This window comes from Mesoplodon bidens (assembly GCF_964165515.1).
Source record: "Mesoplodon bidens genome assembly, chromosome: 1".
Lineage (NCBI taxonomy): Eukaryota > Metazoa > Chordata > Mammalia > Artiodactyla > Ziphiidae > Mesoplodon > Mesoplodon bidens.
Window position 1 is genome coordinate 215,760,709 of NC_138176.1, and position 26,072 is coordinate 215,786,780.

Below are 26,072 nucleotides of genomic sequence, written 5' to 3' on the forward strand. Positions count from 1 at the left end.
AACAGATTAAAAGTAAAGAAAAAAATGGAAAAAGTACACTTTTCTTTAATACTCAGGTCCTTCTTTCTAAGCATTTCTTTTGAACAACACTGCTTTTCATCTTAGTGCTTCTCGGGAAGTACCACCATTCACCTTGTCAATTTTCACAAAGAGTTTAACAATCCTTTCCCCATGATGAAGTTCAACGCTGTTTGTCTGTTGTATTTTTAATTCAGGGATGGCTATAATCGCTTGACCCAAAACTGGCTTTGAACTGATAACATCAAAAGAAGACTCTATTTCAAGATTCCACTCCTGGATATTGTTATCTAAGGTATAAAGAGAAAAAGAAAAAATACATATATATTATGTAGGATTCACTGAAAAAATGACCAAAGCAGCTTCTAAACTATAAGTGCTCCACAAATGCAATCCTGATCAAAAGTTCAGGATTCACTCTAAACATAAAAATTCTCTTTTAATGTTTAGAGTTTTATCCTTAATTCTGAAGAATAACCAAAATTATATTTTTATATATACTTCTACTCTAAAAATGTTACAATCATAAGTCATAAAAACTTTATAAATATGGCACAAATAGAAAATTACAAATGAAAAGATAACATAAATCTTCCAAGATTTATCAGCCTTGATTTATCAAACATAATTGCTTGCTCCTTTTTATAAGTAAAAATACTGAGGGTTTTAAAGCCATATAATAAGTTATAAACTTAGATGTATTAGAATTAATCCAATGTGGAAAAAATAAAGATGCCTTTTAAATGTAATTATTTATCCAAGAAATGTGTACTGAGAACCATCTAAGTGCCATGTTCTTTGCTAAGTGATGGGACTTAAACAGTCACCAGGGTAAATAAACATGGCCCCTGCCCTCATGAGCTAAGGGTCTAATGGGATGTGGACAAGTACAAACGTGTGATAACACTAGGATAGGAGAATTAAACGTTGTTTAGAAAAATATTCATATTCCCTTTACCACATTTTTATTGTTCTTAAACAGAAGCACACACTACAATCTGATCCAAAGCTGTTTATTTTCTAAAACATCCCTAAATCTTTGACAGCTACCTCACCTTTAACTCGAAATCATATTCCCTCTGGTTTCCCCTACTATCTCTTATTTCAAGAAATAATAATAGATAACATTTACCAAGAACTTACTATGAGCCAGGCACTGTTTTATGCTCTCAACATGTATTAACTTATTTAAGCATCACACCATTGCTATAAGGTAAATTCCACTACTATCATCATTTTATAAATGAGAAAACTGAGACAGAGAAATTAAGGAACTTGCCCAAGATCACATAGCTAGTAAGTGGCAGATGTGAACCAAGACAGTCTAAAACTAGAGACCTCTAAAACATTTAACCTCTAAATTCTGCCAACTCAATCCAAATAATTTCCCCAAAACCACATATTAGTGGTGCTCAGGATTTTTACAGTGGGGAGAGGATCTTATTATGTAGGAGAACATTTAATGATGTCAAGCTATGATAGACATCAAATATGTCCTTTGGCTGAGTCTTTGACCAAAACAGCACAGATTCACAAAACTGGTGAACTAGAAGTATGCCGATAGATCACCTAGTCTACTTTCCAATGTGTTTGATTCCCTCTAGACCACAGGCTAGCAAACTATGGTCCTTGGGCCAAATCTGGACCACCTCCTATTTTTATAAATAAAATTTTATTGGAACACAGCTGCTATGGACTGAATTGTATCATTCCCCCCAAAATTCATATGTTGAAGCCCTAACCCCTAAGGTGATTCTATCTGGAGATAGGGTTTTTTAGGAGGTAATTAGGTTAAATGAGTTCATATGGGTGGGGTCCTATTCTGATAGGACTGTAGCCTTGTAAGAAGAGGAAGAGATCAATTTCTTTCTTTCTCTCTCTCTCCCCGCACACCCCCTCAGCCCCCAACCATGTGAGAACACAACTAGAAAGTTGGCCATCTACAAGCCAGGAAGCAGGCCCTCAACACAAACCAAATCAGCCAGCACCTTCATCTTGGACTTCCCAGCTTCCAGCACTGTGAGAAGTCCATTTCTGTGGTTGAAGCCGACCAGTCTTTGGTATTTTGTCATGGCAGCCCAGCAGGCCAGACAGCAGCCATGCTCACATTTTACATATTGTCTTCGGTTGCCTTCATGCTACAGAGGCAGAGTTGAGTAACTGCAACAAAGGCCATATGGCTCAAAAAGCTAAAATACTCACTACCTGACCCTTTACAGAAAAAGTATGCTGATCTCTACCTTAATATATTTCCCCCGAAAGGCCATTCTAATCTGTTTTTAATATCTTTAATACAATGACAAAAACCTCTGCGTCCCTTTCTGCTAGCCTTGACTATTGGAAAGTCGTTCCCTACACTGATTTGAAATCCACTTTTCTTTCATTTCCACCTAGAGGTTTTAGTTCTGCCCTCTAGGCCTCTCCTACCAGTCAATAACCACCAAGTTCAAGCAGGCTCCCTGGGACTTCCCTGGCGGTCCAGTGGTTAAGATTTCGCCTTCCAATGCAGGTGGCACGGGTTTGATCCCTGGTCAGGGAACTAAGATCCCACATGCCGCGCAGTGTAGCCTAAATTTTTTTTAAAAAGGCAGGCTCCTTGGCCATTTCCTATCACTACTTCAGCAGAGAATCAGCTGCTTGTAAGGGCCTCCAGCAGGAAGACAGAGTAATTCCCAATGGTTACTGGCAAAATTGTCCAGTTTCTATTGCTTCTAACATGGAAGGTTCTAAAGTAAATCGGCACTCCTCTGGAGCTCATCCTGTTAACTCCCTCGGGTGCCACTAAATGAAAAAACTAAAGTTGAGGAATTAAAAACCCAACATGAAGATTTACAAGCCTAGCGTGTCATTACCAAACACCCTACACCAACATATTTTGCCCTCTTTTCTTCTTCCAAATGAAGTACAACCCTCCCTTCCAGAAGGAGAATTCCATGGAGAATTTCAGTAGTTTAGGTTCACAGAGCATATTGAGAGTCTTAAATAATAATTTTCCTGGTATTACCTGGTCACTTCTTTTCACTGGCTAGTTTTAAAATGTATAATCTTATTTCTAGTTAAGGAGAGTTCCCCCTTATAAATCAAGACCCATTTCTAGAATGCAGCTTCCCAGCATCTCTCTTCCAGCACTAACAAGTTATCCTTTCCTAAAGAATACCTATCACCCCCAACTCTCCTGAAGTGCAATTCAAGATCATTTCAAAAATGGACAAAGTACCGGGGATGGGATAAGAAAGAAGAAAGTTTACTAAATAACTTAAAATCCCCTCCCAGGTCTCCCTCTCAATGACACCAAATTTTGCATCCTTCCTCACCCTGACTAATCAACCCTGGGCCCAAACAGGACAGGAACTCATTATCAAAACAGGGTGGAGGGCTTCCCTGGTGGTGCAGTGGTTGAGAGTCAGCCTGCCGATGCAGGAGACACGGGTTCGTGTCCCGGTCCGGGAAGATCCCACATGCTGCGGAGCGGCTGGGCCCGTGAGCCATGGCCGCTGAGCCTGCACGTCTGGAGCCTGTGCTCCACAACAGGAGAGGCCTGTGTACCGCAAAAAAAAAAAAAAAAAAACAGGGTGGAGAGCAAGCTGATAAGCTCTCTCCACAACTTGAGGCCTTCCCTGGCCTGGAGCCTCAGCAATGTCCTAGCTGATGCCCTGCTCCCTGCAGAAGACACTACAGTCTATAGTTTGTTCCATTTAACCTCAACCAGGTGGGCAACCCAGGGCATGGCAGAGAATGTGGTTCTGGCCATTGATTCATTTTCAGAGTCTTCCAAAGCTGATTCAGTGAGGTTTCTTCAAAAACAAACAAACAAACAAACAAGTCACCATGAGTCTGACTCGGATGGGAATTTGTAGAAAGGGTAACCAGCCTCACAGCCCAGATGAACGTGTGCTGCTTCTTCATGCAAACAATCTTCAGGACAACTCCAATTTGTGTAGATGTGGCCAATACATTTAACCTTTTTTTTTTTTTTTAATTTATTTGGCTGTGTCGGGTCTTTGTTGCGGCACACAGGATCTTCGTCACAGTGTGCGGGATCTTTTGTTGCGGCGTGCGGGGTTCTCTCTAGTTGTGGCATGCAGGCTCTACAGCACGCGGGCTCAGTAGTTGCAGCACAAGGGCTTAGTTGCCCCGTGGCATGTGGGATCCCTACCAGGGATCAAACGTGCGTCCCCTGCATTGGAAGGTGGATTCTTAACCAATGGACCACCAGGGAAGTCCCAATACATTAACTTTTAAAACCCTCTAAAATGTGCCGGCTACGGGCTTCCCTGGTGGCGCAGTGGTTGGGAGTCCGCCTGCCGATGCAGGGGACGCGGGTTCGTGCCCGGTCCGGGAGGATCCCACGTGCCGCGGAGCGGCTAGGCCCGTGAGCCACGGCCGCTGTGCCTGTGCGTCCGGAGCCTGTGCTCCGTGGCGGGAGAGGCCACGGCAGTGAGAGGCCCGCGTACCGCAAAAAATAAATAAATAAATAAATAAATAAAATGTGCCAGCTCCTTTTATAGTCCCATGTAGTCCACTTCTTTGTCAAGATGTGGTCAGGATAAAAATTTTTAAAAAAACAAAAAACAGCTTTATTTGGTGGTCTAAGAGGAAAAAAAAAAACATATAGGAAGACATGGAAGTAGAAAAATAAGAAGACGGCTGAATTACACTAATTCAAGTGTGTCCATAACTACAGAAAGACTTACTCTCAAACTACACCTTAAGCCTTGCTTTAACTGATTGTAATTAAGCCTCAAATATCAGTACCTTCATTTAATCATATATCTAGCTTCAAAAAAAAACTGGTTCTTCCACACTTATACCCTCACTAGGCTGTAATGAGTGCTGTAATTTACAAACACAGGGAAAGAACCGTGGAATGTTAGAGGCAAAAGAAACTTGCCCATCTCCCAGCTACTTTGCAGTTGTGGTATTTGAGGCCTTGACTGCAGAACTAGCTCACAGCTCGCGAGCCAGTGGACAGGACAAGGGCCCAGGTTTCCTAACTCCAGTGCTCTCTACCTGCCACGCATCTCCCACAGAGGCGCCTATCAAAAAGAAAGACACTAGCAGGCACGCACAGATTGAAATTTGCATATGAACAATGAGGAAAACCAAAAGCAAAGGTGCTTTTTGTCCTTCAGAATCCTAAGTCCTAATAGCAAATACGTATAATGTGAAACAAAGCATTTGAAGGGACTGTAACCATAAAATATTAGCCTCTTAATATGAGCATCTTTGTAAAAAAGAAAAAACACTGAAATCTACAAACATAAAGAATGTGTCGGGCTTCCCTGGTGGCGCGGTGGTTGAGAGTCCGCCTGCCGATGCAGACGACACAGGTTCGTGCCCCGGTCCGGGAAGATCCCACATGCCGCGGAGCGGCTGGGCCCGTGAGCCATGGCCGCTGAGCCTGCATGTCCGGAGCCTGTGCTCCACAACGGGAGAGGCCACAACAGCAAGAGGCCCGCGTACCGCAAAAAAAAAGAATACAAGATGGCATTTGGAAGGGCTAAGAACCAGCAGGGACATGGAAGCACACTCAGGTCAGCATGGGATGGATCTGCAAACGTTGGTGGACCGATCATGTAAGATGAAAAAGATGTTTCCTCTCACTGGGGGGGCAAGCTATTCAAACATGGCTGCCCTGATTAGCCCTGCTGAGCTCCTCCCAGCTCCTCCTCCTGCCTGCTCGCTTCACCTTGCATCTTTCATAGGTGATGCAAAGCTGCAATGAAGAGATAGCCTTGTGCATTTGAAGGAACAGCAATGACAACGAGCCACAGAACGCTGAAATTCAAACACGGGATATATCCCCATGCTCCTGGCAGAATTAGAGGACAGACTACAGTAGCTGCTTTTCAAAGAGCTACCAGCTTGCCTTAGCCAGAAAAGCAGGCTTACAGTTAGTTACAACAGCTGTTTTCCCGTTCTTTCCCAAGCAGCAAGATCTCCTTGCCTATTCAGCAGGACAAAATCCTCAAAGATGAAATCAAAACAAAACAGACACAAAGCAAAATCCCGCCCCCCACCCCCCCCCACCAAACAACATAAATTGGTAAGTTCTAGAGAAAACAAAAAAATCGACTTACACAACAAGGCAGCTAGTCAGAGATTATTCAAGCAGCCTACCTACCCATAAATATATTTTCGAGGGTGAATACCGTCATTTTATGGGTAATGAAAAAGTGATTCAAAATGAATGTAAGAAAAAGATGAATGCATGCTTGCATTCAAAAAGGAATGCAATAAACAAGGCACTAAGCAAGACTGACAAATCTTTGCTACGTTGTAATATTATATTCTCTATATTGAGCTGTAAGCAAAGGGCAGCAATGACCTTCAATAAAGGCCACTGTCGGGCAGGCTAGGGTCTAGCTAGGAGCTAGGCCCACTCTTCCAACTCAAAGGCTATGTTTTCAAGAATGAAGAGTCGGGGTGCTCTAGGCTAAGGCAGCAAGTAAATGTGGATACGGTCAGTAAGGCAGCATCTCTGAGGAATGGAATTGCCCAAGCACAGGTCAAAGATCCACAGCTCACCTCAGCTCAATAGAAAGATTTACACGTTGAAAAACATCTCTATTTTATTTCTTTCTAACTGCGGTAACAGAAGATTAAACAATGCAGTGTTTCATCAGAACATACTTATTATATATTTGGACTTAATATGTCTATGTAACCTTAAGAAAAGTTCATAAAACTAGACAACCATCCCTCCCTAACAAATTTTAGGGCCTAATATGAACAATTTACATCAGATTACAAATATGAAAGACTTAGCATGGGGCTTCCCTGGTGGCGCAGTGGTTGAGAGTCCGCCTGCTGATGCAGGGGACACGGGTTCGTGCCCCGGTCCGGGAAGATCCCACATGCCGCAGAGCAGCTGGGCCCGTGAGCCATGGCCGCTGAGCCTGCGCGTCCAGAGCCTGTGCTCCGCAGCGGGAGAGGCCACAACAGTGAGAGGCCCCCGTACAGCAAAAAACACCCCCCCCAAAAAAAGACTTAGCATGGAGATGATCAATAAGTGAATATACGTCTCTCTATCTCTCTCTCACACACACACACATACACACATTCAAATAAATATTTTCTAATGACGTTTTAGAGAAAGTCACGTCAATAAATTGGTATCTCTCAAAACCCAGATAAATGGCAAGGGCCTAAGAGATAACAAGAGTAACTCTTGTTTCCCTTTGACCTCAGTATTTTTTCCAAATACAAATTTGCTTTTATTACCTTAAATATTAAGAATATGTTAAAATCATTTAGGAAGCTGAGGTTAGGGCAAAATCAAACAAATGACCAAAGGATATTCAAAAGTACAAAAGTTTAGAAACCACTATGCTAAGGATTAAGAATGCAGAAAAGAAAAAATATATATATATATACATAAAGAAAATTAATTCACAAACATTTCAAGTTAGTTTTTGAAAGTCTAACAGCCTTTTTTCTGTCATATTTTATACAATTAAATTGGGGAACTATGGTCGGTCATTTGATCTTTAGGATTAAACTCACTAATTTTAAATTAAGAAATAAATTAAACATTTGGAAAAGCAAAAAGGTTACTTTCTTCTAGCCTCAATAGGCAGAAAGCAGAAAGTGCTACAAAGTCAAAGTAGTTTAGCCTTTCATAATAAGCTGGCTGAAATTACTAGATACTAGATTAGTTTAACTGCTTTCTTCCCTTATTATAAAGACAATATAGGCTCAATATAAAAATTTAGAAGAATAAAATACAAACTATCTGTAGTACTATTATACAGAGATTAGCCACTGCTTGCATTAGTTTTGACTAACCTCATTTCACACTTAAATTTTAAAAATGAATACAGTATTTGATTTTAAATAAAAATTACACGTATCTACTTTTGATTATGAACTAATCCTTTTAAAAAATGTTTAGTAACTCTCAATGCCTGCCTCAAACTGTGTACCAAATAAATGCAAAAAGTATCCAGAATATATTAGTTTATTCTCTATTATTTTCAACTTGTAAGTTTCTATTGATTTCAGTAATGATTGCTATCTTCCAAATACAAACTGAAAAAAAAAAAATTCTGAAAAAATCCTAAAGGAAGTTCCTCTCCTAATGCTTTCATAAGTTTATGCTTCAATTTTCCCTATTACATCAAGTAACCAAATTGAAATCTATAAAATTAATCAAAAGTATAAGAATTACTGCTTAATATGCACAGGATACATCTTCTGAACAGGAAACATTTTTTCCTATGTTAAGTACAAAATATATTGTAGTCATAAAACATCAAAAAGGTAGTTGATATGGATAACTGATTACACTGAGTCTAAATTAAATTTTAAGCATCACTTAAATTGATTTAATTCAAATAAAATTCGCCCAGTCACTAATGGTGAATAAAATGAACCCTAATGACTCATATTCAGGAAGAAATGTTTAGCTTCATATTCAAAATTTTAAATTAAACTAGAGCAGTGTTATTCAAATTTTTTCAGGTATCAGGATACCTGGAACTCATAGCACTTTTTGCTAACCACTTAAAACACTGATTAAACTTCAAAACTATTAAATAAATAACTTTTGGCAAAATCAGACCCCTTCTTACAGTAGGTTTTATTATATACACCTGAGAAAAATTATGGGGGGGATGGGGGGAGTGAACCATTATGTATTTGATTTCATAGCAAGGCTCAATTTGGGTTGAGCCTCTGAAGAATAGTTTGAGAAACACTAAACTAGAAAGCTCTAAACAGCCACATTTATATGTGCAATTTACATTAGATCTTCCAATGCCTTTTAAATATTTAAAAATGCCAGCAGCGGGCTTCCCTGGTGGCGCAGTGGTTGAGAATCTGCCTGCCAATGCAGGGGACACGGGTTCGAGCCCTGGTCTGGGAAGATCCCACATGCCGCGGAGCAACTAGGCCCATGAGCCACAACTACTGAGCCTGCGCGTCTGGAGCCTGTGCTCCGCAACAAGAGAGGCCGCGACATCGAGAGGCCCGCGCACTGCGATGAAGAGTGGCCCCCACTGGCCGCAACTAGAGAAAGCCCTCGCTCAGAAATGAAGACCCAACACAGCCAAAAATAAATAAATAAATTTATTTTTTTTTAAATGCCAGCAGCACCTAATAACTTCCTCAATTATCAATGATCTCTGATACGCTTTTGTCTTCTGCCTTTAGAAAACACAGATTTGGCTCCATTGAAGAGCAATCTAGGGTCACCAGGGCCCTAAAGACAACAGAACTCTTGTATGGACACACCACATACTTGCTTACAGACTTCATCTAGTTAGGCCTGCACGGAACTGGACTGAGCATCATGAGTTATCATTTAAAATCCCATTTGCCTCCACCTTCACCCTGATTTCCCTAACCTCTCAAATCCTTTGATCTCTGGTTTTCTGAACTACTGGGGCTGCCATCCCGAAGACTATGACACAATCTAGTTTGGCTTGATAATTGTTTATATCTCCCCTCCCCACCTCAACCAACTTGCAGGGATGAGTAAACACATTATACTTCTTTCCTATGCCAAATACACACAGTGCTGGGCAAAGAACTCAATAAATATTTGACCAGTTTTTAACCAATTCATTGACATCTGTGAGATTTCTGAGGTTTTCTTCAATGCTCCTTTCAACTGAAAAAGTAGTATTCTTTACCTTATGAGAGCTTCTTTAATGCCTTGTCTGTCTTCCAGTTTATTTTCAACTCTTAACAAGGCTGGTATGCCATGGCCTTCAGAGGAGAAAACGTGCAGTGACAGAAAGTCAGCCCAGTGATTTAAGCAAACCAAGAACTCAGCACCATGGAGTTTTGAAAGTGACTACAGGGGCAGCAAAAAGGAGTGCAAGCCAGCAGCCCAAATTCTTTTAAGAAACAGCTCGGGAGAACAGAGCTTCCTTCCCTCTCTCCCTCCCTCTTTCCTTTCTTTTCTTTCTTTCTTCCTCTCATTTTTTATTTTTCAGAATATGTTAAAAGGTAGGTACCCACCTACTTAACTGCTTTATACAGTAAATTTTCATGACAGGGACTTCCTTGGTGGCACAGTGGTTAAGAATCCGCCTGCCAATGCAGGGGACACAGGTTCATGCCCTGGTCCAGGGAGAGCCCACATGCCGCGAAGCAACTAAGCCTGTGCGCCACAACTACTGAAGCCTGCACGCCTAGAGTCCGTGCTCCGCAACAAGAGAAGCCACGGCAATGAGAAGCCGGCGCACCACAACATAGAGCAGCCCCCGCTTGCCGCAACTAGAGAAAGCCCGCATGCAGAAACAAAGACCCAACACAGCCAAAAATAAATAAATAAATTTTTTTAAAATTTTCATGAGAAATGAGTTTGTACATATTTTTCACTTTTCTGAATTTAATGTGCCATAATTTTTTTTTTAAATAAGTCTCTGAAAAGTACAGCTGTCCCTCGGTATCTACAGCAGATTGGTTCCAGGACCTGCTGGAGATACCAAAATCCACTGATATTCCAAGTCAGCCCTCCACATCCACAGTTCTGAATCAATGGATTCAACAGACCTCGGATCATGTAGTACTGTAGTATTTGTTGAAAAATATCCACACATAAGTGGACCCGCACAGTTCAAACCCATGTTGTTCAAGGGCCAACTATATACATATTCAAATTAGAAACCCAATTTTTATAACATAGAGGAGGCTCAAAAAAGAAAAACAAGAAATCACAGCTCTTAGCTTACCATATATGGGGGTAAATGTGAAGTAGTTCAGATGACAAATATTATAGGCTTCAATTCTAACATCTTTCCAGATGCCCTGGGTAGGAAAGGAAGGCCCCCAGTCCCAACTAAAGGAACACTGTGCCTGCAATTTTAAGGGAAAAAAAGAAGATCGATTCTAATTACCATGAAACTTAAACATTATGAAAACCTTTTTCTTTTAAAACATTATGTACATGTGTACTAGTTTGCTACGGCTGCCGTAACAAAATACCACAAACTGGGTGGCTTAAACAATAGAAATTAACTTTCGCATAGCTCTGGAGGCTGGGAAGTCCAAGATCAAGGTGTTGGCAGGTTTGGTTTCCTGGGCTTACAGATGGCCACCTTCTCACTGTGCCCTCACATAGCCTTTTCTATACACACACACACACACACACACACACACACACACACACGCCCCTGGTGTCTCCCTCTGTTGTCCAAATTCCCTCTTCTTATAAGGACATCAACCATACTGGATCAGGACTAATCCTAATGGTCTCATGTAACTGAATCACCTCTTTAAAGACCTCATCTCCAAACAGAGTGACATTTTGACCTTACTGAGGGTTAGGACTTTAATATACAAATTTGGGGGGCACAGAATTAAGTCCATAATAGCGTGTGTGTGTGCCATATACAGCATCTAAAATGACCCAAAATGATCTTCTCCTGGTATTCACGTCCTTGTGTAATCCCCGCCCCTTGAGTACGGATTAGACCTAATGAATCACTTCTAACCAACAGAATACAACAGCAGTGAGAGCACGTCCAAAATTAGGTTATAAAAGAGTGCACCTTCTGTTTTGGGTGCTCCGTCAGCTCTCTCTTGGCCAAGGGGGAAGTCAGCTGCCATGCTGTAAGGCAGCTCTGTAGAGAGGCCCACAGGAGTGAGCCTGGAAGCCCATCTGAGGCCTGACAATAACCACATGGGTGAGCTTAGGTAAGCCTCAGCCAGGCTTAAGGTGACTGCAGCCCTGGTCCACAGCTTGCCAGTAACCTCATGAGTGACCCTGAGCCAGAGGTACCCAGCTGAGCCACACCTGCATTCCTGACTGACAGAAACTGTGATAATAAATGTTGTTTTAAGCTGATTAAGTTTTGGTATAATTGTTACCCAGCAATAGATAACTAAAACAATAACTAATCTATCAACCTAGGCAACACAGTTAAATTTGGCAGAAATGTTCTAAGACCATAAAATCTAATTATGTACATTTATTCTTCAAAAGCATATTACACTGAAGCAACACAATAGTTACTCTTTAAATTTCTCCCAAATATCTCTGCACCCACTATTATATTTAAATGTAATAACTATAAAGAATGAAGAAACATGTTGAAAGATAAAGATACAACAGTTTAAGAAACTCTAACTAGAGTTTCTTGCCAACCCCTATTTCCTCCAGTATGAATTCAGAAATCCTGGTTTCTGAACGTACAGCCCAAAAACAATCAGTTCAGCATTTAGACACTGACACAGGTGATCAGAGCAGAATTTTTCTAATTTCCTCTTCTTAAAAGAAAAAAAAATATTTGTAAAACACAGTCAATTAAACTTTGTGAGGCTATGAGTTAAGCTTTTAAAAAAGAACAAGCACCAGAAGTACTGAGATCTTCCTGAATGGAACACTTGTAGGATGGAGCCTGAGGATTTGCCCAAACTGTTCTCATTTAAGTATTATTTCCTAAGCTCTGTATTTATCTAAAACAGAGATAATTTAGTTTCTATTACAGAGAAAAATAAAGAATAAAAACCACTTCACACCATCGACAGATGAATGGATAAAGAAGATGTGGCACATATATAAAATGGAATATTACTCAGCCATAAAAAGAAACAAAATTGAGTTATTTGTAGTGAGGTGGATGGACCTAGAGACTGTCATACAGAGTGAAGTAAGTCAGAGAGAGAAAAACAAACACCATACGCTAACACATATATGTGGAATCTAAAAAAAATAAAATGGTTCTGAAGAACCTAGGGGCAGGATGGGAATAAAGACGCAGATGTAGAGAGTGGACTTGAGGACATGGGGAGGGGGAAGGGTAAGCTGGGGTGAAGTGAGAGAGTGGCATGGACATATATACACTACCAAATGTAAGGTAGATAGTTAGTGGAAAGCAGCCGCATAGCACAGGGAGATCAGCTTGGTGCTTTGTGACCACCTAGAGGGGTGGGGGAGGGAGAGTGGGAGGGAGGGAAACACAAGAGGGAGGGGATATGGGGATATGTGTATATGTATAACTGAATCACTTTATTATAAAGCAGAAACTAACACACCATTGTAAAGCAATTATACTCCAATAAAGATGTTTAAAAAAATAATAAATAAATAAATAAAACCACTTCACAGCATCCACATCATATAAAGTCACCACTTAAATATCAGCTTCTCATGCTCAGAATGAAAACCATCTTGGGGATGTTTACTTTTATTAGGGATAGAGAGAAGGAGGCGGGCAAAAATATTCAACATCTTATAAGGCAGATTATTTTCCCCAGCAAGGGCTACAAATCACTGTTATTCATACAATCTCTCCAAATAAAAGTTTTCACTTATTCAAAAATATTTGTGAGGTGCTTTCTATGTTTCAGGCTGGAAGTATATCAATATACAAAACAGAAACAGTCCTTCTGCTTACAGCACTCACAGTATAGCAAGAAATTGAGGCATTGAAAAAATAGTCACAAATCCAAAGGCAACAGACAGGGAACATATAATGGGGGGAGAACGGGTGTCAAGACAAGTTTCCCTGAATAACAGTGACTTTTATATGGAGACATGAAAGGTGAGTACCACTTCTCCAGTGTGCCTAGGGGAGAGGGAAGTGAATGCATCCCTTTCAGAAGGAACAGCATATGCAAAGTCCTCAAGATGCAAGAGAATATGATGCATTCCAGGAAATAAAGAGAAAACAATGGGAAGAGATGGGCAGAAGACTGGAGCAGTGGGCGTGGGGCAGCCTGAGCTAAGAACTTTGGACTTTCGCCTAAAAGCAACAAGAAACTGTTGAAGAGTTTTACAAAGGGGGGGGGTGCTATGATTTTTATCTGAAAGGAACATTCTGGTTGCTCTTTGGCAAATTAATTGCAGGCAGGCAAACAAGGTCGTAGGGTACCAGTTAGGCAACCAGGGCAATATTTGATGCAAGAAATGATAATATTTTGAACCCAAGCACGAGAGTAGAAATGGAGCAAGAGCAGATTCAAGAACTACTGAAAAGGTGGGCTTCCCTGGTGGCTCAGTGGATGAGAGTCCGCCTGCCAATGCAGGGGATGCGGGTTCATGCCCCGGTCCGGGAAGATCCCACATGCCGCGGAGCGGCTGGGCCTGTGAGCCATCAACATCATCAAAAGGACTTCCGGATCTCTTTTAAAAGAGAGACAGGGAGGCATCAAAAATAACTCTGAGGCTTCTGGCTTGAGTGACTGCTTTGAATGGTATTCCATTCAGTGAGACAGGGAGCCCTGGGAACAGGGTTTAGATCCCACATGCAGTGTTGGACACACTGAGCTTTAGGCACCTGTGGTATGGGTTGGCCAAAAAGTTCGTTCGGATTTTGCTGGAAGATAGTATGGAAAATCCCGAATGAACTTTTTGGCCAACCCAATATACAATGGAATTTAGTTGGTCTTAAAAAGGAAGGAAATTCTGACACGTGTTAAACACAGATGAACCTTGAGGACATCATACTAAGTGAACTAAGCCAGTCACAAAAAGACAAATACTGTATGATTCTACTTAGATGAGGTATCTAGAGGAGTCAAACTCCTAGAAACAGAAAGATGGTGGTGGCCAGGGGCTGAGAGTTGGGGAAAGCGGGGAGTTGTCTTTTAATGGGTATAGAGTTTCAGTTTTGCAAGACGAAAACATTCCGGAGATAGGTTTCACAACAATGTGAATATATTTAATCCTACTGAACTATACACTTAAAATAGTTAAGATGGTAAATTCTGTGTTATGTGTATTTTACGACAATTAAAAAAATTTTAAGTAAAAATAAAACTAAAAACTAAGTGTCACACAATATACTAATTCATCCATGTATTAGGATAAATCCACGTCATCTACACTGAGATCATACACAAAGAATATTTACTACCTGTGGGTTTTGTTATCTTTTGTTAGATTTTATGAGAACCTAGCAGTAAAAAATCGCATGTCAGCAAATACATTGACAGTTGCAGAAGGCTAGTACTAAGAATCACTCATAAATATGAACCCTACAGTCTGGTGAAAAGTTTGATAAACCCAGGTGTTTTTTAAAAAAAATTGTAAAGGGGGAATTCCCTGGAGGTCCAGTGGTTAGGACACGCTTCCACTGCAGGGGGCATGGGTTCAATCCCTGGTCGGGGAATTAAGATCCCTGCAAGCCTCACGGCACAGTCCAAAAAAATAAAAAAAAATTGTAAAGGTACATTATCAGTCACCTATTTTTCTTCTTTTTCCAATGGTATCTAAGTTCTGAAGCACTCCTCAAGAAGGAAACCTAGAAAGACAAGCTCTCTACAAAAATTCTTGTAACTTTTGGTTCTTATTTCTAATTTTTAAATCCCACTAAGGGGGCAGGAAAGAGATGCACAACTTCTGAAATACAACTGGAGTCTTCAAACAAGCATTTCATACGCCCTCATCCCATCCTCAAGGGTAAAGCCCCTCCATGGTGAGACTGTTACCTTGCGAATAAAGTTGACGTGGCATTCGCCATCCTGCACACGTGGAGGGCAGTTGGGGGGCACGCTGTAGTGAGTGTGAATTTTACTCCTCTGGTCCGCATATATCACTGGTGACTGGAAATGCACCTCAAGGATGTTTACTGCTTGGACCACATGTGTAATATCAAAGCTCTAAATTAAAGGGAAAGAACAAATGTGAAAGTAGCCTCCTGTGTAAAATTTTAGATATAGGCAGAATGTATGAAAGATGCATAAAATAATTGAAATCTTTAGGTTTAGCCTTTTTGCAGGAGAAAGCACTTCTCCAAAATAGTACAACTTAGTTGACTACTTTTAGTTATAACTGATCACATTCTCCTACCCAAACATAGATTTCTAGGTTTTCTCCTGCTATTTTTACTGGCAGATGATGGTCCTAGGCAAACAGAGCAAGCAGAGACTATCTTTAGCCCTGGAATGTCTGCTCTGGCTATTTACACATGGCTTTGAATTGCCAAGGATTTCCTAGACACTTCGTGATAACCTGACTCTCTGCTATGCATCTAAGTCATAAGTTATTTTTGTTTTGAAAAGTCTACCCTTGAGAGGGAAGGGACACCAGGATACAATCTCTTAAGGTAACTGTTCCCGAAAGGAAGGAACATTTTCTTTTAAAATGGTTTGTCAACTGTCATTGCCCATGAAACTCTGGATTACCAAATAACAGAGAAGGGAACAGCATTTGTCAAACATTGCCTATGTGCCAAAAACTAATATATAGTTTATATATTTTTATATAATTATAATTATAATCACTTTATATAATTAGCTCATTACATCCTCACAGTAATTCCATAGGGTTTGAGTGTCTTCATCATTCTACAAATATGGCAACTGAGAGATAAAGTAACTTACCCAGGGCATCAAAGGACTTGTACTGCCACTCATGATAACAATGAACGCAAATACATACAAGTGGTTCTTTTTAACCTGATGTCATTATGTACGTACATAGCTTCTGAACGTGTTGTCTGTTTCGCCAACAGGAACACTATTGATCAGGACTGCTGTAACTGTATCGATGCCTTCAAAAACCAAATTTACTTTACGCCATTTGCTAAAAAAAGAAGATTTTAAAAACAAGATGTATAGAACATTAACTTAGATAATTAGCCTTTTTTATTAGTTAAGAATGAAAGGAATAAATATTTCATAGAAAATATACATTCTTAGAAGGGAGTTTGCAATGAAATTTTCAGAAATATTGTTTTAATACACTTTTATGTTGAGTGATCCAGTTTAACTTTCTTCACAATATTTCCATCACCATAAAATCATGAGCATGACTTCTAATTTCCATGCATTGACTTGTTTCCTAGAACTTCACAAATTCTTATAAGAACCAAGTTAAATAATAGACATAAAACATTGTCACAAACTATTATATTTACTAACACTAAGAGAACACATCAACCAATGAACAAGTACCTATGAGTGAACATTATGTGCCCAGCACTCTGCTAAGCCTTACAGGGAACTAAAACAGTCTCTGAATTTAAGGAATCTGCAATCTGGTTAGCACTGAAGCCTAAAACACAGGAAACAAAGAGAAAGCTTTCAAACTCTTCTACTTTGTGGTACAGTCTTGTTGGATAGACTACAAGTGCTATCAGAGTTTATGTCATAAGGAAAGACTTCAAGAAGGAGACAAGAGTTTAAAGAAGAACAAAATACATAAAATGTATACCCATACAATAAAACAGCACTCAGCAATAAAAAGAAATGAAGTCCTGGTGAATATGACAACACGGATGAGCTTGAAAACATTATTATGCTAAGTGAAAGAAGCCAGTTCCAAAGGACCACATATTGTATAATTCCATTTCTTTGAGATTTCCACAAGAAACAAATCCACAGAAATAAAAAATTAATTAGTGGTTGCCTAGGGCTGAGAGAGGGATGGGGGATGGAGGTGCAGGAAGTGGTGCACGATTGGCAACAGTAAGCAGCATTTTCACAGACAAGCAGAGAAAATTAAACGTGATCTGCCAATCGAAAGGAAGACACCGTCATTCTTAAGCAAGAATGTCATGGTAAAATCAATATTTGGGAAAGATGAATCTTATGTTTCTGCATACGAAAGACTGCAGAATAATAAAGGCCTAGGCAAAGGCGGAAACTTGGAAATGAGGAGGCAGGGGCTGAATCAAGAGAAATGATAGGCAAAAATTAACAGGACTCAGAAACAGACCGAATACAGGGAGATGAAGAAAAGATGTGATGAGCCAAAAACTCCTTGGGCACGGAAGACTGGGAAGATGGTATTACAGTAAGAGAAATAATGAGGTTGCTGGAATATAAAGCAAGCTTTCAGTGGGAAAGTCAACTGGTTAAATTTCGGATATGTTGAGGTCAAGGTGAAAGAGGACCCCCTATCAGAGATATTTTAAGTATGATCTGAAAATAAGAGCCTGGAACACAGTAACTCCATGATATGGAGCGCTATTTTCTGGCTTTATTTCTTTTTTAAGAAGCTAGTAAATAATTACCCAAAAAAGGTCATATTAAAGGGACAAAAGGGTTTTTTTTTTAAATTTAGCAATAATGGTGGTAGATACAATTGGGTTACATTCTGCTGCATAGAACATTACTGAAAACTATACCATGGTTTTCCTCGCGGCCTCATGACATAATCTAAGGCCAATGCCTTAGTTTCAGTGGCTGGTTAACACTACACCAAACAAAGGATGTATCTCTGATCCTACGTGACAATATTGTAAATATATACACTCTATGGATTACTGGGAGGGTGGGGAAAAGGAAAGGCAGATAAGAGAATTGACTAGGTCTAGGTGACTCCATTATAATCACTGGAAAAATGATTTGAGTAAGACATAATTTTGTGACTAATGATCAGTGGCACCACCCTCATACACAAATCAAAACATAAATCATATATATTCACTTTTATCGTACAGGCTTTAGTCTGACGATGTTCTGATATGCAACCTAAACAAACAAAAGATTATGGCAGACAGAAAAAGAACAAAAGTTCAAATAATAATAATAAATGAATAGATAGATATAGATATAAATATAGATATACACATGTAAGTACCTCATGTCAAAAGGGATTTTAAATTTCTTGATATAGGTCCAGTTATCCAAGGCGATCCATCTGTAGTTAAGGTTATTAAATCTGTAGTAAGGATCCTGTTAATAAAAATTATGGTAGGTGATTAAATATGCAAAAATAATTAATTAAATTAATATGAAATAAATTATCAATGATAGCTACTTATTACCTAAAAATTAATGAACTCTTGGCCTAAGAGTGCAAGCATTTCATATGCCGGCACATCTCATCCTCAAGGCTAAAGCTCCAACTGTTTAAGAGACCATTACCTTTCAAACAAAGTTGCCATGGCATGAGCATACTAAAAATACTAAAAATAATTTTAAACGGAAAAAAAAAAAGCCCAACACAATCAAAATACCTGAAATGAAAGAGCTCTGAGATACAACTATTACACAGTTTCATTATGAAAGAACATGTGTGGAGATGGAGATTGGCTTCCCCTGCTAAAACCAAACACAGAGGGCTTCCCTGGTGGCGCAGTGGTTGAGAGTCCGCCTGCCTGCCGATGCAGGGAACCCGGGTTCGTGCCCCGGTCCGGGAAGATCCCACATGCCGCGGAGCGGCTGCGCCCGTGAGCCATGGCCGCTGAGCCTGCGCGTCCGGAGCCTGTGCTCCGCAACGGGAGAGGCCACAACAGTGAGAGGCCCGCGTATCGCAAAAAAAAAAAAAAAAAAAAAAAAAAAAAAAAACACAGAACCTGCAAGGTATCAGCAGAGAATGAACGGCAGCACTTCTTATGGTGCGCAGCCATCAGACACTCACCGCCCTCTGGTTCCCACTTTGCGTTTTGCTGCCACTATCCCAGCTGGCCTCAAGAGGAACACTTCTCCTCTACTGCCCAAAGATCAGCAAAACTCCCACTCCTTGGATTAACTCAGCATTTACAAAGTTATTTTTCACTCAGCTTTACTAAGTGAACACAAAAAGGATCTCTGCAGAGAATATACAGGCAGCATAGATACTGTCAAACTTACAGACTTCAGGTTTCCTATATTAGCCTAGACTAGGTCAGCAAACTACAACCCATAGGCCTAATGCAGCTCACTGCCTGTTTTTGTATGGCCAGTGAGCTAAGAATGGACATGTGTCGATAAATAAAGTTTTACTGGAGCACAGCCAGACCCATTCTTTTATAAATTACATACGGCAGTTTTCATGCTACAATAGCAGAGTTGAGTAGACATGACAGAGACCAAATGACCCATGCAGCCTAAAATAGTATCTGGCCCTCTGCCCTAGACAACTGGCCTGCTGGGTGTTCACAGACATTCTTCCATCTCAGGGACCAGCCCCAAGTCCTCCCTTCCATAATCCTTACCTCTTTCTTCTCCTACTCATTTTCTACCCTTTACCTCTCAGATGAGGGCTCCCAGGCAGGAGGTGGAACAGAAAATGGTAAGAGAAGCTTCTCAGTTCTTATGTCTGTGAACAACACCACGGCTACATAGAGGGACACAGCACAGGCTCAGAGGGCTTCTCCCTTCCAACTGGGACAGGTCCAAGGGTGATTGCCTCAGGAACTGCAACTCCAAGTTGAGAGGGAAAAGCCAACTTTGTCTCAGTTCCACAGAGGTAAGGGCTGGCCACTGGCAACAGCCAGCTGGGCACTTGCCCAGAGAACAAATCCGCAAGAGGCACTATAACATCACTGGATGTGTATCAAAATGGAGAGAAAGTTATCAGCCAGAAGCTGCTCCTGACTGGAAGAAATAATTTTGATAAGATACGAAGGGGGTGGGGGGACTTCCCTGTGGCCCAGTGGTTAAGAATCCACCTGCCAATGCAGGGGACACGGGTTCGAGCCCTGGTCCGGGAAGATCCCACATGCTGCAGAGCAACAAAGCCTGTGTGCCACAACTACTGAGCCCGTGTGCCACAACTGCTGAAGCCTGCGCACCTACAGCCCTTGCTCCGCAACAAGAGAAGCCACCACGATGAGAAGCCCGAGCACCGCGATGAAGAGTAGCCCCCGCTCGCCGCAGCTAGAGAAAGCCCGTGCGCAGCAACGAAGGCCCAACGCAGCCAAAAAAAAAAGATACCAAAGGGGCAGTCAGTGGTTGACGAGATTTAATAACAACCAATAATCACCAAACTGACTTTTAAGGTCTGGTTAACGGTGAGCTTTTGTTCTGCTAAATGGGGTGTGCCAGGCCCAGCCCACCTGCTTCCTTTTCTTCTCTTCCCCACACGCAGGACTCAGCCTCTCCACTGAACTAACATGGAGTAAATATTTAAGGACACAGGTTTGAAGAGGCACCTAGTTATTAACCTGCCTATGTGTCTCTACCCAGCCCTATTTATAACTCTACACTGTGGACTTAATCCAATATATTTAAAAATATCATGAGAAGAAAGGTGTGAAGGCTAATGCAGTTGCAATATGTTAACCTGCGGAGCCCCAGGGCTGGGTGATGGATGATCTGGCTTGTGGGGCGCAAGACTCCTTCCTATCCCCCGGCTCCTTGAAGGAAGCTGCATGTCAAGCTCCAGAGGGTAATCTTCTCAGATAAATTTTTTCTAGACAAACAGAATTTAGAAGTTAAATATTTTCTCTTACTTAAAAGAAGCCAATCTGAAAAGGCTACAGACTATATGATTCCAACTATATGATGTTCTGGAAAAGGCAAAACTATGGAGACAGTAAAAGGATCAGAGGGTACCAGGGATGAAGGAGGAAAGGATGAATAGGCAGAGAACAAAGGATCTCTAGGGCAGTGAAACTACGCTGAATGATACTATGATGGTGGCTACATATCATTATACATTTGTCAAAATCCATAGAATGGACAACACTAAGAATGAGCTGTAACATAAACTATGGACTTCTGGTGATAATGATGTGTCACTGTAAGGTTCACTGATGGTAACCAATGTACCACTCTGGTAGGGGGTGTTGATAGCGGGGCAGCTGTGCATGTGTGGAGACATATAGGAACTGTCTGTATTTTCCATTCAATTTTGCTATGAACCTAAAATTGCTCCAAAAAAATAAAATTTATTTTTAAAAAATTGCTTTAAGGGCAAATACCTACCTCCCTAAATTAAAAGTTGCAGAGACTCAGATTACATTTATAATAACTACTGCAAATGCTAAGCAACCAACTTAATTTGGTTCCAGAGTGGTCTGATCCCCTTTGCTCATATTAAAATCCTGAGTCCTATTTAAAGCAAATAGGACTACGTTCAGCATTACGTCTGATGACTAAGGACCCATGTAACTGACGGAGCTCATAAGCAAACCCACGAACCCTAAAGACAGTAACAGTATCACTTGTTGACCATTCACTTTATATCAGCCTCCAAGATAGGCACTCACTCACTCTTATCTTCATAACAAAGATGTGCTGTAAATACCGTTCTATAGAGGAAGAAACTAATGCTCCAAAAGGTGAAGTGTCTTTCCTGAGGTCCCATGATGAAGCAGAAGTACATCCAGGCATGAAACAAACTCAGTCCGACACCAAGGTCTACATTTTTTCAACTGTGCTTCAGTGCCTCACGCCATATTTACCTACACTTTTATACCAGATGATCATTGCATCTCGTACCTACCATTTTTAGTAGTGTATGTGTACATTTACAATATATTTTGTTCTATTTTTAAGTGTATATTTTGAGTAAGAAAAACTTTATAATGGAGTCTATGCAGTTACTAAAAATTTTTCTAGATCTATATTTATAGACATTTATAGATACGGGGAGATTTTCTATAGATACAGAGAGATGTTCATCATATATTTTAAATGAAGAAGTAGCTTACAAAACCATCTCAGGGACTGACTTCATCTTTATATTATTATATTTGTTTGTATATACTTAGAAAAGTCTGGAAAGATATACATGAAAATTTCTACCTCTGCTTAATAGTATGCTTTTTATTAGCTTTTTCCTTCTTCTTTATATTTTATATTTCTCTGCATCAATATTTGTACAGTAAGTATTAAACATTTATTATTCTTTTTAAAAGAATTTTAAAAGAGAATAAGAAAATTCAGTATATAAGAATTTTGTGCATGATAAAAGTAATGTTTTGTATCAGTGGACAACAGAGAAATTGTTCAAATCATGTGATATAAAAAACTGTTTAACCATTTGAAAAAACTCAAATGGATCAAATTTTTAAATACAAAAGAGGAATTATAAAAATACTAAAAGGAGGAAATATAGGTAAATATTTATTTAATTGGGAGAGAGGAAATTACTTCCAAAGCATAATACCAAAGACAGAAACAATCATAAAAGAAGAAAAGCTTACAAGATTTCAACATATAAAACTTTAAAACATGTATATGACAAAATATATCATTAATAAATGGGAAATTTTTGAAAATATATAACAACAGGCCTAACAAATCTATATTTAAAAAGATGAATAGTCAATAGAAAAATAGGTAAAAAACAGGAATAAGTAAGCCTAAATCACCAATAAGCATGAAATAAACATATAAAACGTGTTTAACCTCACTAGAAAGTAAATTGTTTCTATTTTTGCTTTTTAAAATAATGTCCAAGTCTAGCACTTAAAACAAGTACTCCAATAAAGTCATGATGGGAGTGTAAAACTGGTACAATTTTTATGGAGAACAACTTAGAATACATAGCAAAAGACTAAAAAAATACTCTTTTGAATCAACAATTCCACTTTTAAAAATTTGTATAAGAGAATAAGGATGTACGCTAACCTAAATGTAGCTAAAAATATCTTCCCATCATTGCAGAATAAAATCCAAAAGTTATTCCCAATGGCCTACAAGCCCTGCATGATCTGCCCCAGATGGCTACTTTGAAATCATCCACCTGCCCCCCAGGTCACAGGGCTACAGCCTCCTGGCCTGCTTACTATTCCTGGAACTCATCAAGCACGTTCCTGCCTCAAGGGCTCTCCCCTCCTCACTGCCATCTTTTCTTCCTTTTTCCTGGGAATTCGCTTCCGCTTAAAACTGAACTCATCAAAAGATCTTTATCAAAATGGCTATCTTTAACCACCTTTTCTAAAATAGAATCTTTCCCAACAAGCCTTCGCTCTCTCTTCCTTTAACGTGCTTTATTTTTCTTCAGTGTACCCGCTGTCACTGTATTATCTATTAATCTGTTTACTGTCTATCTCCTCCACTAGAATGTCTATTGGGACAAAGACTTTGTTTTCTTCACCACTTGATTCCAAGCACCTAGAATAATGCCTGCCACATTGGAGGTACTGAATAAATATTTACGAGATAATTAGGTGAATGACTTTAGCAAGATATGTTTCAAGTTCTCATGTAAACACTGTATTTGGACCAGTGTCTGCTCTGAACTATAAAATATTTCCTAGGTCAACACCAAAAAGGGATGGCATAATAAAGCAGGTAGTATAACAACATCCTATTACGTCATAATGATACTTGATGTTGATGATTATTGTCAATAGGCCTGGAGTTCCCCAATCCCCAAAAGCTCCCCATCTCTTATCCCACTACCACTTAAGAACTACATCTACCTTTACTGAAACTTAAAGTTTTCCTAAGAATTTATTAACAGATTTAACAGACATTGTAAATTGTTCCCACGAGGAAAAGTCAGTTATTTCATTCTGTGAGCATATCATTCACATTAACGAGTAACCAAACATTGTTTCTTGATATGTAGCCCTGTAACATGAAACAGTAATCTGATTTACCACAGCCACTAATGATTTCCCATTGCCTTAATTTAATCAGGAAAATGAGGCAAGGAGAAACGCTGCAAAAGAAACATAGGCATTTTCAAAGCATGGGTAAGTGAAGCCTTGGGGTACCAAGGTCACCTGTGGTCCATGTCATAAGTAGTTTGTTAACTAAAAATAGTTCAAATACTTAAGTCTGAGAATTCTTTACTTAAAAAATAAACAGGACCATGGTCAGTGTCATTTACATTTGCTTCCTTTCTGATACACATTCTTGACAAAAGGCTAATGGTACCAGATCAGAAATTTTGCATAACCCTAGTTGACTGTCCTGTCATTTAAGTAAACTTTGAATCATATTCCTGACAGTCAACTCCAGTGTTTTAAAATCACATGATGTGTCAATGTGTCACACAGGGTAAGTGTCACACAGTACAGAAGGCTATGAAGTCAGGCCAGGCTGGGTTATAACTCCATTTCTGCCACTCTTAATTGCTGTGTGATCTTGGGAAAATTCTCTAACTTCTCTGGGCTCTATAATTCATATCCTCCATAAAATGAAGATAAGAAGACTTACTCTTTAGAGTTGTTATGAGGATTGGGACAATGCATGCAAACCACGTATCAAGTACATCTTGTCCCAAGCAAAGCCATTAAAGATGTGCAGCAGATGGAAGGAAAAAACAGTGGGAGGTGGCAGTCTGTTTGCAAACCTCTAACCACAGGCTGCCAAACAGGAAAACGTCCTCCACCAGAAGTCTAGAAATTGAAGCATCTCTTGGGACACACACATCACATCACACGCCCTGAGAGGAAACAGCATCTTTCTTCATATCCCAATCAGCCTTAAAAATTATTTAGCCTGTACACTAGCACTGACAATCCTAACCTTACACTTGCAGGTCTCATTCTCCTCAGCTTATGTGCTGCTGTATCAATTCCAAATCTGACTCCCTGGTGCCTAAAAGCGAAAATGAAAAACTGAGGCATTAATGAATACAGTTAACCCTTACTTGGCGAAAGACTATTGTGCTCTGCAGTGTTCGGGTAGTTGAAACAATAATCCCCCGCTTTAGGCTTTGTCAGTGACAACACGTCCTTTCTAATCTACGCTTCACTGGAGAACTATGGCAATAACACCCCCAGTAGAACTGTCTGGACCTCCGCTTTCCTGAGTTGCTGCTGTCCCAGCGTGGGCGTGGGTCAGCCTCCATCTAGCCCGGACCCCAGCGGTGATCTTCGCCAAGAGTAGATACATTGCCTCGGCGTCCCCATCCCCACCCCCTCACCTCCCCTACCCCCAGACCACAAGACGCAAAGGGGAAGTTAGTGCCAAAGCGAGGAGAACAGCCCCGGGCTCGGGGACTGCCAGGCCGTTCCTGGGCCCCTCTCACCACGAGAGGGACGCGGGCGCAGGCTCCCGGCGGGGAGGCCGCACACAGTACCTGGATGAGCCGCTGGTGGAACAAGGCGCTGTGCACGCAACCGGGAACCTCCGCGGGCAACTCCAGCGAGCCGTTCCCGCTGCGGATCCTCCAGCTGCCCCGCAAGCTGACGCTGACCACCATGGCAGCGGAGCCCGCACCGCACAACACAAGCAGCAGGAGCAGGCGGAGGAGCATGCCGGTGGCCGGTACCTCACCCACCCACGGGGGAAGAAACCCCGCGCTTCGGTGAGCCGCGGAAGTTACCCTCTGTTCGGGAGGAGCCCGGGCTCTAGCTCTCCCCGCCCCGGGGCCCGCCCCCAGCTCCCGGCCACGCCCCCGGCTCTCGGCCACGCCCCCAGGTCAGCTGAGCTGAAAGGACCTCAGCTGCTCCTCAGGCTCCGCAGGCTAGCTGGGAGCGCGGATATCGTGCCGACTGGCCGAAGCCCGGCGTCGCGAGTGCCGGAGCCGCCACCTCGTGCAT

General features: G+C 40.8%; 1 protein-coding gene across 1 annotated transcript in view; it reads right to left on the minus strand.

Annotated features, from left to right (window-relative positions):
• Positions 1 to 25,866, minus strand: part of MANBA (mannosidase beta) — a 136,938-nt gene extending 111,072 nt beyond the window's left edge. The window contains exons 1-6 of the mRNA XM_081252712.1: positions 25,610 to 25,866; positions 18,500 to 18,594; positions 16,393 to 16,498; positions 15,403 to 15,573; positions 10,701 to 10,824; positions 133 to 308 (exon numbers count right to left, since the gene is read on the minus strand). Of these exons, the coding sequence (XP_081108838.1) occupies positions 133 to 308; positions 10,701 to 10,824; positions 15,403 to 15,573; positions 16,393 to 16,498; positions 18,500 to 18,594; positions 25,610 to 25,786 (849 nt within the window). The 5' untranslated portion in view covers positions 25,787 to 25,866. The remainder of the gene's footprint in view (positions 1 to 132; positions 309 to 10,700; positions 10,825 to 15,402; positions 15,574 to 16,392; positions 16,499 to 18,499; positions 18,595 to 25,609) is intronic.
• Between the last annotated feature and the right edge of the window lie 206 nt (positions 25,867 to 26,072).